The sequence below is a fragment of the Eptatretus burgeri genome, chromosome 4 (genome assembly GCF_056783735.1).
Source record: "Eptatretus burgeri isolate ZD-2024b chromosome 4, Ebu_testis_v1, whole genome shotgun sequence".
NCBI classification, from domain to species: domain Eukaryota; kingdom Metazoa; phylum Chordata; class Myxini; order Myxiniformes; family Myxinidae; genus Eptatretus; species Eptatretus burgeri.
The window spans coordinates 31,114,305-31,129,717 of record NC_140964.1 but is presented as its reverse complement, the minus strand read 5'-3'; the positions used below and the strand labels follow the sequence as shown (position 1 = coordinate 31,129,717).

The 15,413-nt window shown below is 44.8% G+C and overlaps 1 protein-coding gene and 1 long non-coding RNA gene across 5 annotated transcripts in view; one reads left to right on the top strand and one right to left on the bottom strand.

Annotated features, from left to right (window-relative positions):
- The window catches only part of LOC147027730 (uncharacterized), a 105,175-nt gene extending 93,686 nt beyond the window's left edge, over window positions 1-11,489 (top strand). Inside the window, exon 3 of the long non-coding RNA XR_015057228.1 lies at window positions 11,342-11,489. This is a non-coding gene — a long non-coding RNA (uncharacterized LOC147027730). The remainder of the gene's footprint in view (window positions 1-11,341) is intronic.
- ARB2A (ARB2 cotranscriptional regulator A) overlaps window positions 1-15,413 on the bottom strand; it is a 198,105-nt gene that overhangs the window by 154,116 nt on the left and 28,576 nt on the right. For all 4 annotated transcript variants that reach the window (XM_085877287.1, XM_085877285.1, XM_085877284.1 and 1 more), the window contains exon 6: window positions 11,347-11,526. In XM_085877287.1, the coding sequence (XP_085733413.1) occupies window positions 11,347-11,526 (180 nt within the window). The remainder of the gene's footprint in view (window positions 1-11,346; window positions 11,527-15,413) is intronic.

The window sequence follows — 15,413 nt, the reverse complement described above, 5'->3', positions numbered from 1 at the left end:
ACCACAGTTAGTGGTGGGGTTATAATTATAAAAAGAACCGACCTGGGCCATGGATCCTACATGACGACACATACCTAATACCCCCGGCTCCCGCTCGCCTTGAGACGCCATCTTATTTCTCGTGAAGGGTTAATTTAGCTCGCTCGTAATTTGGAGGGAATCGGGGGTCGCTCCTCTCACCCCTGGACCGATTCCCGTGAATTTAGCCGGAGACAGGAGAGCCCGTTTTCCCGTTCTCCGATACCAGTGCCGCGAGGAGGGCGATGGGTTTATATCGCACGACCTGACACCAGTGTTGCGGATTCGCGCCCGCCGGCGTGCGGACGGCCACGTAACTCGAATCGCGGCACGTCGCCCACCGGACGGACAATCCAGTCGTGACCCTCTCGGACTAACGCCGGGAACTAGTCACGGGTGGACCTTTCAGCCTCACCACGATCGTGCCAATCGGCCCCCGCGTGGGATAGGGTTGCTCGCCAAATTCGACCTACCTAAGTACCCACACGGAGGGTAGACCGGGCGATCGCACCTCGCCGCAGGTCGACTTCGGACACGGGCCACTTTAAGCGACCCGTTCCGTACTATCGGGATAACCGAGCGGTGTTATTCGTCGGCCTCGACGGTTCGATTAATTATCGGGCGTTTCAGCCCACGACCAACCCTTTACGTGAAGCAAGATGGAGATTCAATGAAAGAAAAGACGAAGCGAAGCGGGAAAACAGTTCAACATAACTCACATTTATTTCGCGATGAACGGGAAGCACACATATACAATTACACCAAAAGCACATGTAAAAGGAGAAGAAACACAATATTACACAAAAAGCAAATATAAAAGAGAAACACAATGCAGAGCTATCCGACTACCGAGCACACGGCAACACTTATACAATTTTACTTCACAGACGGCGCCGACAACACATATTCCCAAAGCAAAAGAAAAAGAACCACCCTCCAGGATGAGGGGGGTAGACGGGCCTGGGGCCGAGACCGTGTCGGGCCTACCCGTCTGATGATGAGACGCAGAGCGGCGGTGACGCCCCAACTCCGCGGGCCTCGCGGACAGTGTCTGGTAGGGGGTGGGAAAGGGGCCCCCTTGTCGCACTATCTCAGCGCGGGGGGAAACAGGAGGGGGTTGTTGATGCTCGGGGGGGAGGAGGATATCGCCCTGTCTCGGGTCCCGCGACGAGCGTCTCCTCCTCGACCTCGGTCGCGTTGCTGGCCTCTCCCTCTGCAGCTCCCGGCACCGACGCGAGCACCCCCTCGTCCGCCTTCGCCGCCGCCACCTCTCCACAGCTCCGTCTAATCGCCCTCTCCGTCTCCTCTCTTGGCTCGTCCCAACTCTTCACTCTTGACTTCTCCCCTCCGAACTCTGACTCTTCTTCCCAGCTCCACCGACAACTCGTTCCAACGCACCACTCTCAACCTCCAACTCTTTACTGACGAACGCAGCCGTTTATATAAGCCCCGTGGCTTCGCTCCTTCACCTTTGACCCTCTGCCTCCGACCCTTCACCTCTCTAACTGGCTCCCCATTGGACCGAGGAAATGTGGGCGTGAATGCTTTTTGATCCATGAATTTGCATATAGCGTCCTCACTCCAACGCCCTGGAGGCGGGGCCAAATTGCCCCAGCTCGCCGATAGGACGGAACAGAAGTGGGCGTGAGTCGTTTTTGATCCGTTTTTCTTCGGAAAGTCTGTGATGTCTCTGAACACGCTGCTCGGTGCGCGCCCCGCACGAGTCCAGCATCGGCGCCCACAAGTGGCGTGGGAATGACGGTGATGCGATGGTGGCGAGTTGTGACGGTAAAGGTCGTGGCTGTTGTTGTGAAGCGGCGTTGTGGTTGGTGGTTGTTGTTGTGAAGCGGCGTTGTGGTTGGTGGTTGTTGTTGTGAAGCGGCGTTGTGGTTGGTGGTTGTTGTTGTGAAGCGGCGTTGTGGTTAGTGGTTGTTGTTGTGAAGCGGCGTTGAGACGTGGTTGGTGGTGGTAGTAATGGCGGCTGGTCCAAAATAAAGATAGTAAAAGAAAAACGGCTATCCTGAAGAGTCGCAGCCCGACTGAATGACATTTATTCCCTCGAAACAACGGGTTTGGGCCTAACTACACATATACTTACAGAGATATCTCACCTAAGGGACCTGAATGGTGGTTTGTGAATTTCGTCAACCACAACAATATATATATATATATATATATATATATATATATATATATATATATATATATATATATATATATATATATGCATCTTTCCACTTTCTGGAAGATGTGCATCCCAGATGATCTGGTGAGGGTCAAAGCATCAGAAACGCAGATGATCAGAGGAAAGGTAGTTAAAACACAAAACAAAACAAAAAAAAGACACCGCCAACCTGTCTGCGAAGTGAAAGAAATGGGTGGGCTTTGTGCTCCTGCCTCATCACATATGTCAGTAATATTGAGAGCTTTGGATTAAACAGAACAAGAGGCCTCTGCGAACACAGTGGGTGCTGGTCCAGAGGGGATAGGAATACCCCAATGAGCAATGCACATGCACGTGCATGTGGAAAATTTATGTACAATATACTGATATAGTGTATTAGAAATCTTGTGTTCAAATATTGTGCTCTGTATTGTGTGTCCAGCACCCGAGTCCCCCAACATAAATCTTTGCCATGCGTGAACCCATTGGGATCCCATTTTCATTAATGCTGAGGTGTTAGAGTATATGAAGAGGTATTCGCACACAAAAAAAAATCGGGACCATCGGTTTGGCTGGGGAGCGGGGGCCCAAGGTCAAAGGGCGCCACAAACTATAACTTTTTGAATTACTGTTTGAATGATTTTACTTTACGCGATTCGAAAGATCTCGCTTTTACGAGCATTTTGATACCAAGATCAGCCAAATCGGACCACTACAACCTGTTATATGGCCTCTGGAAGATTGTGGAGCAGCCGGGGGCGCCCAAATTTGGGGGGGGGGCTAAAATGGGCCCCGATGAGCCCACAGGTCTAAAAGTTGGTATTTTGAGTTTTTTCACCCAAGTGAATAAATGACCAACATATGGGGAGAAAATGAGGAATTAGTGTCGGGAGGGTGTGTACACTTGACATGGAATGTCCCACTGATGCAATCTGGGCCCCTCGATGCAAAGACTAAGCTGGACATCACTTTCTCAAGTTTCTAAAATCAGAGACACAAAGTCTAGGAGACAGTTGGTATGAGGGGGTGAGATGAGAACAGAATAGGATGGGTTGAGTACTCGAGATGTGGAGACAAACACTGACCAGAGACATTCTGCCTTGTCTCAAGCAGATTATATGGTGAGGTAGGGGATGGAAGAGAGCATGCACCAAAAGTGGACTTGACAAGGCTCTTTCAGAGGAAGGAGACCGATTGAAGAATTTAGCTTTGAGATTATGTTTTCTGTCTTGCCAAAGGATGATCACTCACTTATTGTGAGCCTCAAGAAGTGACTGAGAGTTGTCATCAGTCAAGTTAGTCTTCCAGGTTGAGAAAATAAGCTGTTTGACTGCAACACAGGCAGCAACACAACTACTGGGATGGGTGGGGCCCATTGAAGCAGAAGAGAATGGGCAAAGATATATAGAAAGGAATCAGAACTATCCTGTCATAGGACATGAGTGAAGCACAGTTTGAAGCTGTAGCAGTCACCTGAAAGGAGAAATCCATGACATTAGAACAGTGAGCTTGAATATTGGTGGACCACACTGCAAGGGAGAGAGGACGAATTGGGGGCAAAGGGAGCAGGAGTCTGTGGGTGGAGGGCTGAGAAGAAGGGATGTGCAGGTGGGGATTGTGGAGGGCAGGGAAGAAGGGATGTGTGGGTGGGGATTGTGGAGGGCACAGGTCAGGGCACGGGATTGTTGGAAGGGTGAAAGGGGATGCGGAGACAATACAAGAGGATGCAGGGAGGGTATGAGGGGATGCAAGGAATATACGAGAGGATGCAGGGAGAGGGGGTACAAGGGTACGCAGGGAGGGTGGAGTACGAGGGGAGGATAGGAGGGGACATGGGGAGGATGGGAGGGGATGCGGAGATTATAGGAGGGGACGCAGAGAGGATAGGGGGATAGGAGGGGAAGCGGAGGGAATAGAGGTGGGGGGTTGGAATGGGGGTACATGGGAGGGTACGGGGGGATGTGGGGGTACGGGAGGACATGGTAGGATACGGGGGGGGCGTGAGGTTACGGGGGAAGGGGAGGGTACCAGGGACATGGGGGGATGTGGGGACGATGAGCGGAGACAAATGGAAGATGTGAGGGGATGCAAGGAAGGGGGGGGGATCATGGCAAGCATTTGCAAAATGCCAAATTTATTTTTATTTTCAAAAATGAATTTGATGATTAAAAGGAGGAGACAGAGATAGCTGGCTTGGTTTGCTTGCATTTTCTTCTATCAACTATTAAGTCTTGCAGGTAAAGATGTTAATATGAAACAACTGAAAATTGGTGTTGATTCAAATTCCTGCAGACCCACAAGACTATTATGTCATTTTTGGGTGGTAATAGTACTAACCCAGGGAGTTAGCGTCTCCTCCTTATTCTTCCTTTCTTAGTCCCTCTCCCACCCTCTGCACATTACCTTGTTTATCACAAAGCTCAGAGTGGACCATAAGAAACCCTACAAATCAAAGTGAAGTCTTGATGCAATGCAAATGGGCACTCGGTATCTTGAAGCAATCCATGATGCCGGGTCGGTTTTTGCCATCAATTTCACAAGCACGAGAAGGGGTACCTGGCGAAAAATTAACTTTCACCCTTTAAAAATCGTGCAAATAAATTATTGAAATATCAGCTGCTTTTTTCGTATCCTTTTCTCACCTGTGTTGAAAGTAAAGTGAAAGGCAGTGTATAATCAGAAATGCTGTTTGACATGGTGATATATTACTGTTATATGAATAAAATGGAAATGTTGAAAAAAAGGTATTGAATAAAACAAGCGTTTTCTAAATATAATCGATATGAGAAATGGGAATGAATGAGACACCATTATTATTAGAAAAGAAGAAGATGAAGGATGAAGAGCTTTTGTTTTAATCTAAATCGAAAGCAGCCCATCTATCCTCATCTTTACTCAACAATATCATACTGTTTGCAATTGTGGACGCACACAGGCAGGCAGGGATGGATGGACGCAGGCACGCCGAGACTGAGCTCCTTTTATATTATAGATTGGAGATGTGCATGAGAAAATTCAAGTAGCTGCATAAATGGTGTACAATGAGAGTGAGGGGATTGTTTAGAAGGGGTTTGGATTTATGTATGAAGCAAGATCATCAATACAAACATTTTTAACATTATAGTTGTACTTTTTTCACAAATTTTAAGTGTACATTTCTCTATTTTGTGTACAAGGTAAAAGCTTGTGGAAGAACTAGTGCACTGAACGGATCAAGATGCAACAGAATAAAAGCAACAGCAGAGAGAGGGGGAACCACCAATAGCAGGATTGAAGGGCAATAAGGACAAATAATGGATGTGGGGAGACTTGGGGAAAAAAAATGGGTGTGGGAAGACTTGGGAAAAAAAATGGGTGTGGGGAGACTTGGACAAAAAATGGGTGTGGGGAGGAATGAGCGAAGATGCATGGGATGGACAGGATGGATCCTCTGAAGAAGGAAAAACTGGAAGTTTGGAAGGATGTGGGTTTAGGGTGGAGGGTAGAGGGGGGAGCAGGGGTAGAAAAGATCATGGTTTTGAATGGGGGATGATCTGATATGGTGGTGCACAGCTGTCTTGAATAATTGGTGGGAAGAATGACATTGAAGAGAATCTGGAAGTTGGTTCCACAGGTGGGGGGGGGGGGGAAGAAAAACAATGAGTGGAGGTCAGCAACGATTCTGGACTTTGGGAGTTTCACCAGAAAGGGGTTGATGGTGGATGGTGTGCACCCTTCAAAAACCTGGAGGAAGGGGTGACAAAGCATGGAAAGAGCAGAGGGTACAAGATCAGAAAAGCGATGGAAGAAGGCAGGGACCACTGACCTGTCTGCGATGGGAAAGTGATAGGCCCATAGACTCAGCTTCATTGTGGGACATTCCAATGATTTTGAAGGCCTTGGTTTCCACGAGTCTCACTCCACCGATGGTCTCCCCCACTCCTATTTGATCACACATCCGACCTGCACTCCCTTTGGTGGTTCAGTTCCACGCTTTGTGGGGATGCCAGACGATCTCAGAGATCGAATGACGACCCGCTGGGCAACGGACTACATCGTAATGATGGGTGCACATCCTGTGAAGTGCTGGCAAATTTCACCAGGAACCATCACTGAGCATGTTGCAGCTTCAACAGCTCTGGACCCGGTGGAAATCGGCAAGGAGAGTCGATCCCAAACCACCAATCCTCCGGATCCTGGAGTGCTTTCGCAGCCTCGAGACCTGTGCAGTGGTCTTGGCCAGACCAAAACTAGGTGCCAGTGTGTTGAGGGAGAGAGGAGGAGTTCCCCGCTCCATCCACTTGCGGGAAATGGGATGGGGGGGGGGTCGGCTCAGTGCCGCCTCGTGGCGGCACTGGGGTGGTCATGATGGGGTGGTCAATATTTTGGGCATCAATGATGGGCACTGGGGTGGTCAATATTTTTAACATTAGAATTACCAACATAGATGTAACTTTACAATTGGAAACAAATAATCTACGGTTGACTGAGGCTTTATGAATTGCATAGAATGCTCTTTGTCAGTGAGTATATTGTCAACTTGTGGACACCAATTTTCAATATATACCTCATCGGGGGAGAAAGGGGATCAGAGATTTTGCCATGTTGGAATTGGGAATAAATACATAGCCTTTTATCCAATAAACCTGATCGTTTTTTTTTGTTCTTGAGAATTTTAAATATTGATACTCAGTGGTAAGCTAATGCCCCCTCTCGGTAAAGGCAGGAATTTGCAATTTAGCCAGGGTGATGGCAACAACTTGCCTTCTCTGTGTGAAAGACATCTTGAAGTGACATTTAACGTCGACCAACAAATTCTAGCAAACGTGTCCCAGCTCAACTTCCCAAATGAGGGTTGGCCACCCATTGATGTAATATACCCTGATTGCAAAAATCCAGTGTAATAGTTTATAGCTGGGTCAAGAATAGAACCTATACTAGGCAGCAACCTGTGAGATTTCCTTCCAGCCTACCATATTCAAAAGTACTACATAAACGAGAGGGAAATAAGTGTTGATGCTCTTGCTTGCCACTCTTTGTGGTGTTTTTCAATCCAACTGCACCCCCTTTTGTTTGTAAAAACAGTAAAGAGGATAGCTTCATGCAAAATCATGGAAAACAGCAGTTCTCCATATAGAGGGATGATACAGGAAAAAAAATTGCCACCCATTCAAATGTGTACACAATGATATGCTCATAAACTACTGCAGAGTGAAGTCATAAGCATTTAAAAGCCATACATTTATTCTCGAGCATTTCCTGAACTATTAAGACTTAAAAAGATGCCAGAATACATCGCGAAAGTATCACAATGAGGAGATTGCTAAAATGCTAATTTTACTTCTTCTTCTGCTTCTTCCCCTCTCAAAACAATGTAAAACTAACCCAACCAAACTCAATAACTGCTGAAACCACGATGGTGATTCCAACGCGAGGAAGTTACTTTGTTTCTGGGCTAGTGCATGCAACCCAAAATTAAAAAAAAAATATATAAACCATTCGTTTTATTACGAAAATAAATCGAACGGAAATGTGGACTCAACCAAACCAGGCTAGGATCGTGGGAAGGGGGGAAATGGACAGTGGACCGAACATTCCAAAAGTGATACATACAGTATCCAAACCATCCTCCAAATCAACTGAAATAAGTATTAAAACAATTTAATAACAGATGGATTTAATCCATACCAAAATAACAAAATATATAAAACATTAAGGATTATATAAATTTACAAATTTGCATGCAAAAAATAAAATTAAACTAGAGAAATTTGACTGCGCGCAGTCGACGGGTATGCCTCCGCTCTCCCGCACAAACACTTGAGTATTGACATATTTGACCCTTGACCTTTATCACACCTGGCCCAAAATCTAATCACTTAATTGCCCTGTCTAACTTTACCTTTGTACCACGTTTGATGAAATTCTGTCCAATATTTCTTGAGTTAGGGCGTAAACAGTTAGATAATAGGGCCCTTGAGTTAGGGCCCAAGCCCACTTCCTTCAATTCTCCTGCTTTCCTTCCTGAAAGTCCCTTTAATGTCCATCTTCCCCTCGCCATGTTCCCCGTCCCATCCCCATCCCTCTCCCTTCCACAGTTCACCTGTGTCTGTTCCCCAATGTTTTGTCCCTTCCACTCCCGCCCCTCTTGTCTCATGCCTCCTTGCTGTGAGTTGTGTGTTAGCTCTCATACGAGCCTCGACCAAGGTATACAAAAAAAAAAAAAAAAAAAAAAAAAAAAAAAAAAAAAACAGTAAAATTTCAGTTTGACCTTGACCTTTGACCTTCATCAGATCTGGCCCAAAATCTAATCACTTAATTGCCCTGTCTTACTTTACCTTTTTACCAAGTTTGATGAAATTCTACCATTTGCTTCTTGAGTTATCGCGTAAACGAAAATCCGGACGGACGAACGGACGGACGGACAACCCGGAAACATAATGCCTCCGGCACCCTTGGTACGGAGGCATTAAAAACTACATCAAACACTGGAAAAACAAAGGTCGTTCGCATTCGATCTCGGGATATTATAAAATTCGGAGTGTGAGTGTTAAGTGAATAGGGGGAGATGGTTAATGTGCCTTTTTAGGTACTGACTACTGAATAATTTACAACACACGAAGAGGATGATCAAAATGAAAATGCAAAATGCAAAGCCTGTGCGCATTCAAAATGTATAGCCATATATATTCAGTCTTCTTCTTCCTCTTTTTTTTATGGGCGCAGGAAGGCATGCACGCTGACACCAAACTGGAGCTACTTTCAAATAAAGTTTAAGCAATTTATAAAAACAAATCGAACATACAAATCTCCCCCTCCCCTCTAAAGTCATTCCATTTCTATAAGTTTATCATCTGTTGTGGTTCGCAATGCCATGCAGATTGCATAACAAGCCAAGGTGTGGGTGCACTTAGAGAGCGGTGATAAAGCATCAAACATAGTGCGTTTACTTGACTTTACATGCCATGTTCGAGACACAAATGTTGATCTGAATTGTCGTACCATGGAATACGGTAGTATCACATAGTACGGCGTAATCATGGGAGTATTACCATACTCCATATTATCCATAACGAAATATATAAAACATTAAGCATTTTATTACTTTAAAAAATTGCAGAAACAAGAAAAGAGACATAAAAAAAGAAAAAAATGTAAAAACATCATGGAGGGATGAAATCTCAAAAAAACAACTAAACAAGGTAGGAATGACACCACATTACAATGCCACAATATGACACCACAGTCCTCTTATGGATTACCATCATGACATCTTTTGCCATTTTACTTTTGTTGTGGGATTGTGATGGATGAAGAAGAAGAATAAAAAAGAAGAATACACCTACCGGTCGAAAGTTTTAGAACACTCCCATTTTTCCAGTTTTTACTAAAATTTAAGCAGTTTAAGTCCAATGAATAGCGGTAAACTAAACTATTCAAGCTAAGTGGCTAATGGATGAATTCAAAGCGAAGCAGTAAACTACCAGAGGTTAAAAAAAAAAGATTAGGTTTCTAAAAACTGAAAATTAATGGAAATTTCAGAGTTGTTAAAAAAGGCCCTTTTCAGAGAACAGGTAATGGGTTAGCAACTGCAGCTGTTCTGCAGCAATGGAAGTAAATTAAGCCTTGAAAGTTGATGCAAGCAATTCCTACAGGTGTCCCAACTTTTGTTGATTCGTTAAAAACCCTCTGTCTGTAAAAAAGCAGTGTTGGAACAGACTGTTTCTGCACCCTCTGAAGCATTATTTGGACAATATTGCACTACAGGAAGTTATATATTGCTATCATAATGGTGAGGAAAAGACAATTAACAAAGGAAGACAGAAAGACCATTATAAACCTTAAAAGTAGAGGTTTTCCTTTAGAGAAATTGCAAAGGAAGCCAAGGTGTCAGTGAGCACAGTTTCCTGCACCATAAAAAGGCACTTGGAAACTGGAGGAAACTCTGACAGGAAGAGGTCTGGCAGACCCAAAGCCACAACACAATCAGAAGACAAGTTTCTGAGAGTCAACAGCTTGCGTGATAGGTGGCTCACAGGACAGCAGCTTCAAGCACAGCTTAACACTGGTCAATGTAAGGAAGTCTCAGTTTCAACTGTGAAGAGAAGACTTCGATCTGCAGGTTTGACAGGTTGTGTGGCAGTAAGAAAGTCATTGCTAAGATGGAAAATATAAGAAAAAGAGGCTTGCCTGGGCCATGAAGCACCACCAGTGGACAACTGAAAACTGGAAGAAGGTCTTATGGACCGATTAATCAAAATTTGAAATCTTCGGTTAATCACGCAGGGTTTTTGTACGCCGTCGAGTAGGCGAAAGGATGATTCCTCAGTGTGACACCAACTATCAAACATGGAGGAGGAAGCGTGATGATCTGGGGCTCTTTTGCTGGATCCAGAGTCAGCGACTTGCACAGAGTGACTGGCACCCTGAACCAAAAGGGCTACCACAGCATCTTGTAGCACCATGCAATACCCTCTGGTCAACACCTAGTTGGTCAGGGGTTCATCATACAGCAAGATAACAACCCAAAATATACCTCCAGGCTATGTCAGAACTACCTGAGAAGAAAAGAACAAGACGGTCGGCTTGAAATCATGGAATGGCCAGCACAGTCTCCAGACTTAAACCCCATCGAGCATCATTTATTCATCTTATTTTACCTTAAACATGGGTAATTTCAGTTGAAAGCGTCTTGAAAGTGGGTTTTCTTGGGGTCCAGGAACGGATTAATTCACTTTCCATTATTTCTTATTGGGAAAATAGTTTTGGAATCCGAACAGCCTCCTGGAACGAATTAAATTTGGATTCTGGTGGGGGCACCACTGTGTGTGTGTGTGTGTGTGTGTGTGTGTGTGTGTGTGTGTGTGTGTGTGTGTGTGTGTGTGTGTGTGTGTGTGTGTGTGTGTATATGTTTTAACTCTAACCCTGGATTATCATGGAGTGAGTGAGGCATATATAGTCAGTCAATAATTTCCAAATAATTGAAAACACACCTAACCATCCTCCAAACTCATCACACCTCCGCACTACCCACTTCCACATGTATATTCCCCAGGATAAGTTCCGACGTCCTTTCCCATATTTTCATCATCCTCTTCCTCTTTTCCATATATTTTCCTGATTAATCGCCCATGTGCACATAACAGGTGCTGCTTTCCATGCATCTTCCTCCCCCCACAGTGTACCTTCTTGGCAGTTTCCACATAAGGAATCTGACTGCCTTCGGTGAGGTTGTCGTTTGTGATGAGACGGCGGGACCACTGACCGGCCCGCACTGCACCACTGCCATGGATGAGCATCAGCAACTTATCTGCTTTCCGTGCATCTTTACTCTCGAACACAAACGTCTGTGGTTTGTCACCAACCTGCGCACAGCAGGAAGCGATTTTTTTTTCACGAGACCAATTTGCATACTTTGATAATCATCAAAATAATCATTAGCATCTTCATGATAAAAAAAAAACAGGAGCAAAGTCGATGGCATGACATCGCAAATCCTCACGCTTCCCACCTAAAGCAAAGGTAAAAGATGGCAAAAAGTTCCACCAGGAATGACTCGATATCAAATTTTGAGTTTAAAATATTTCTTCCTGTTTTGAGTCCTGTGCACCTTAGTCCCAACTCCCTGGGGAATGAACCAAGGGTCAAATCCAAAAAATGGTTACATATTTAATGCATCCCCCAATGCTGAATGCATATACACTTATTTTAAAATGTTTGAAAATGTACCTGGAATTGCATTTTTCAGTCCTTCGCCTTTCGACTCCACCACAGGCGGCAGACCGAAAATTGACACTGCTCTTGCACCTTCGTACTATGTCGTGATTATAACTACCAAGTTTGGTGCATTTCTGCCGTTTAGGAGATTGCATGACAGACAGACCCGATTAAAATATCCCTGTTTTTTATCCAGAAAGAAAGATTACAAGAGATCTCAATCAAATAATAAAACACATGACAATACATACATTGCAGACTTCCGATAACTGGCAGATTCTGCCTTTTGTTTTGAAATGAGTTAAAACTTCATTTTTTTCATGTCATTTTGTGTTGTAGATGCCATGCCAAATTCATCCGAAGCTGCTTAAATGTGGTCATTTTAAAAACATTTGTAAAACACATAAGCGCACGCACACATGTCACTGTGGACTCTCAATAATTTGCAGGGATATGCTCCAGAGACCGTTCAAATTAGCAAAAATGAGGATTAGTGAGAATCAATTTGTAGTTTTGTGAAACAGCTCGGCAGATAGAGATCAGCATATCTGCACAGAACTGTATCCATGTTGTGCAACAAAACCCATAATAAGGTAACTATTTCACATTGAAACATAACCATTCAAATCAAGTATACAGACCACTGCAAGCTTTTCTTATAACAAACCGCACAATACATCTCCGTGAGCATCAGGACAAAAAATAGTCAATTTGCAGCACGTTTCCGCATTAAGCAACAGAGTGAAACGCAAAAGTGCTCCAGAGTGCTTCACGTACATGTATGATGATCATTGGAACTCCAGCAGTGAAGAGCACGAAACAGCATGAGCTACCACTGAAAGGAACAGTTCTAAAAACTTATTTTGAACCATCAAAATAATTTTTCAGAAAGGGAGGTCAAAAAAACGAAAAACCAGGCAGAAGTCATAATCTGAGCTGGATGAGGAGCGGACCTTCAGAGTCCGACATTTAATGCCAACATTGAAATCACAAATTTGAAAGTCGAGTTTTAAACCAAATTAGTTAAATGTCCACACCCTAGCAGATAAAGACTGCATAAATACAGACGCACACATGGGCGGCCATACAGTGAACACAGTGGAATGTATTCCAGAGTCAATTTGGGGTTTCCATAACATTGCAGATATACTTAAGTTGAATGGACTTATGCAAAGTGTTCCAATGAAATTTCTAACACTAACAACTTTAACCTCAAACACAACTTTGTACTATAATTCCTTCTTGCCATTCCGTGGTACCAGTGCCTGATATTGCACAGTATCTTAAATATAAACCTTAATTTCGGTAAAGTAAAAGCAGTCACAGGCATGATGCTATAGGTAATGCATCTCCCTGTGTGGAGTTCAATTATAATGAGATCAATAGCAAACATAAGTCGAAAATGTACATTTACCATCTTTGCCTCCCCTGAATGACCGCTCCAGGCTTGTCCCATTATTACCTCCGCCACCTCAGGTAAAGGAGGTTATATTTTCATCCCTTTCTGTCTGTTTGTTTGTGTGCAGGATATCTCAAAAAGTTGTGTTCGGATTTGGACGAAACTTGGTGGGCACGTTGGGTGTGTGGCAAAAACGAATTGATTCGATTTTGGTGAAGAACTGAATCTGAATCTGGATCTGAGAATTATTTAATTTTTAAAGTGATTCTTTACCATTGAGAGATAGGGCCAAAATGATATATGGCATGATATTTCAAAATTGTATTGGGCCCGACATGTTCTCGTGGATCAGGCATTGCGTGGCGGAGGTATGCGCTCCACCGATTGCCTTTCTCGTTTTTAAAGTGCCGTTGAAAAAAACACACACCTTTGAGATGTCGCACCTTCCTCAGAACACAATCAAACAATGATATTCTATAGCATGGAAAATTGCATGGAAAATTTGACTGTCCCTGGACTGTCCCTGTCAACTGTCCCTGGACACTGCACTTTTCTCCTGACAAGGTGTAGAGCTTGATGTCAAACCTCAACTCAGATTCTGCATCCAGACCAGACGGCATCAGCCCATGTGCCCTAAAAACCTGCTCTTCTGCTCTTGCTCACCCTCTCTCTGTTCTATTCACCCTCTCATTTGCCATCTGCTTGGAAATCAGCAAACATCACTGCCCTGCATAAAAAGGTGCAAAAACAGATCCCTGCAACTACAGACCAATCAGCCTTCTGCCAATCATCAGCAAGGTTATGGAATCCATCATCACTTCAGACATTAAATCCTTCCTCTACTCCAATGGTTTGATTTCCGATATTCAATTTGGTTTCAGACCAGGTCACTCTACCCTGGATATGCTGCTTCTGCTCTCCCAACAATGGATGGAGGTCCTCAATGCTGGACATGAAATCAGAGCCATATTCCAAGACATATCGCGTGCTTTTCACATGGTCTGCCCCCCCCCGCCCTGCTCACCAAACTCTCTTCCTATGGTATCCAAGGCCATCTCCACTCATGGCTCGCAGCCTTGCTCTCCTGTCACAGTTAAGGTGTGGCCCTAAATGGAGTTCTTTCATCCCCTCTTCCTGTGCAGGCTGGAGTTCCTCAAGTAAGCATTCTGGGCACTGTTCTTTTTCTGATTCTCATCAATGATCTCTCCGACTCTCTGGAAAATCCTCTATATCTCTTTGCTGATGACTCCACCCTTTGCTGTACCATCGGTCAACCCTCAGACTGGCATGCGGCAGCTTCTTCGCTCACTGCTGATCTGGATAAAAATCACAAACTGGTCCAACACGTGGAACATGTCTTTCAATCCGGACAAATCTCACACTCTCACTATGTCTCTTCGAAAGGACCGTTTATAACCCCCCCCCCCCATCCACTTTCTCAACAATCCTCTGGAAGAAGTCCTTTCTTTCAAGCTTCTGGGTCTCACTATCTGCCATGACCTTTCCTGGGAAAGCCACATTTCAAACCTCGCCTCCAAACCCAGTCGCCAACTGGGAATCCTCTGTCGTGCAAAGTCCTTCCTCAGCCCAGCTGAGCTCCTGACCACTTACAAAGCTTTCGTCCGCAGCCTGATGTGGTACTGCTCTCCCCTCTGGGCTGGTGATCCTGCCTCCCACCTTTCTCGGCTTCACGCTGTGGAAACCAAGGCATTTCGGATCATTGGCATCTCCCACAATGAGGCTGAGTCTTAGGGGGACTCTCACTCTCTCAACGCAGGCTGGTTGGTGGTCTTTCTGTCTTCTTCTGTCTCCTCTCCAGCCTCGCCCCTCCCCCCCCCACTCTCTCTGAGATTTGTCCCCACCACATTTCCGCAGGGTGCTCAAGGTCCGCCAACAACCCCCTTCTGGTAAAACTACCAAAATCACGAATCACTGCTCACCTTCATCCTTTCATTCCTCTTTTTTCCCACCTTTGGAATAAACTCCCTCACTCAATTAAATCCCATTCTTCCCTCCAGGCTTTCAAAACAGCTGTTCACCACCACCTCTTATCTTCCCCCATCCAAATCCTTGATCTTTTCTACCCCCGATAATCCACCCAAGCCCACCTCCTTCAAATTCCCTGCTTTCCTTCTT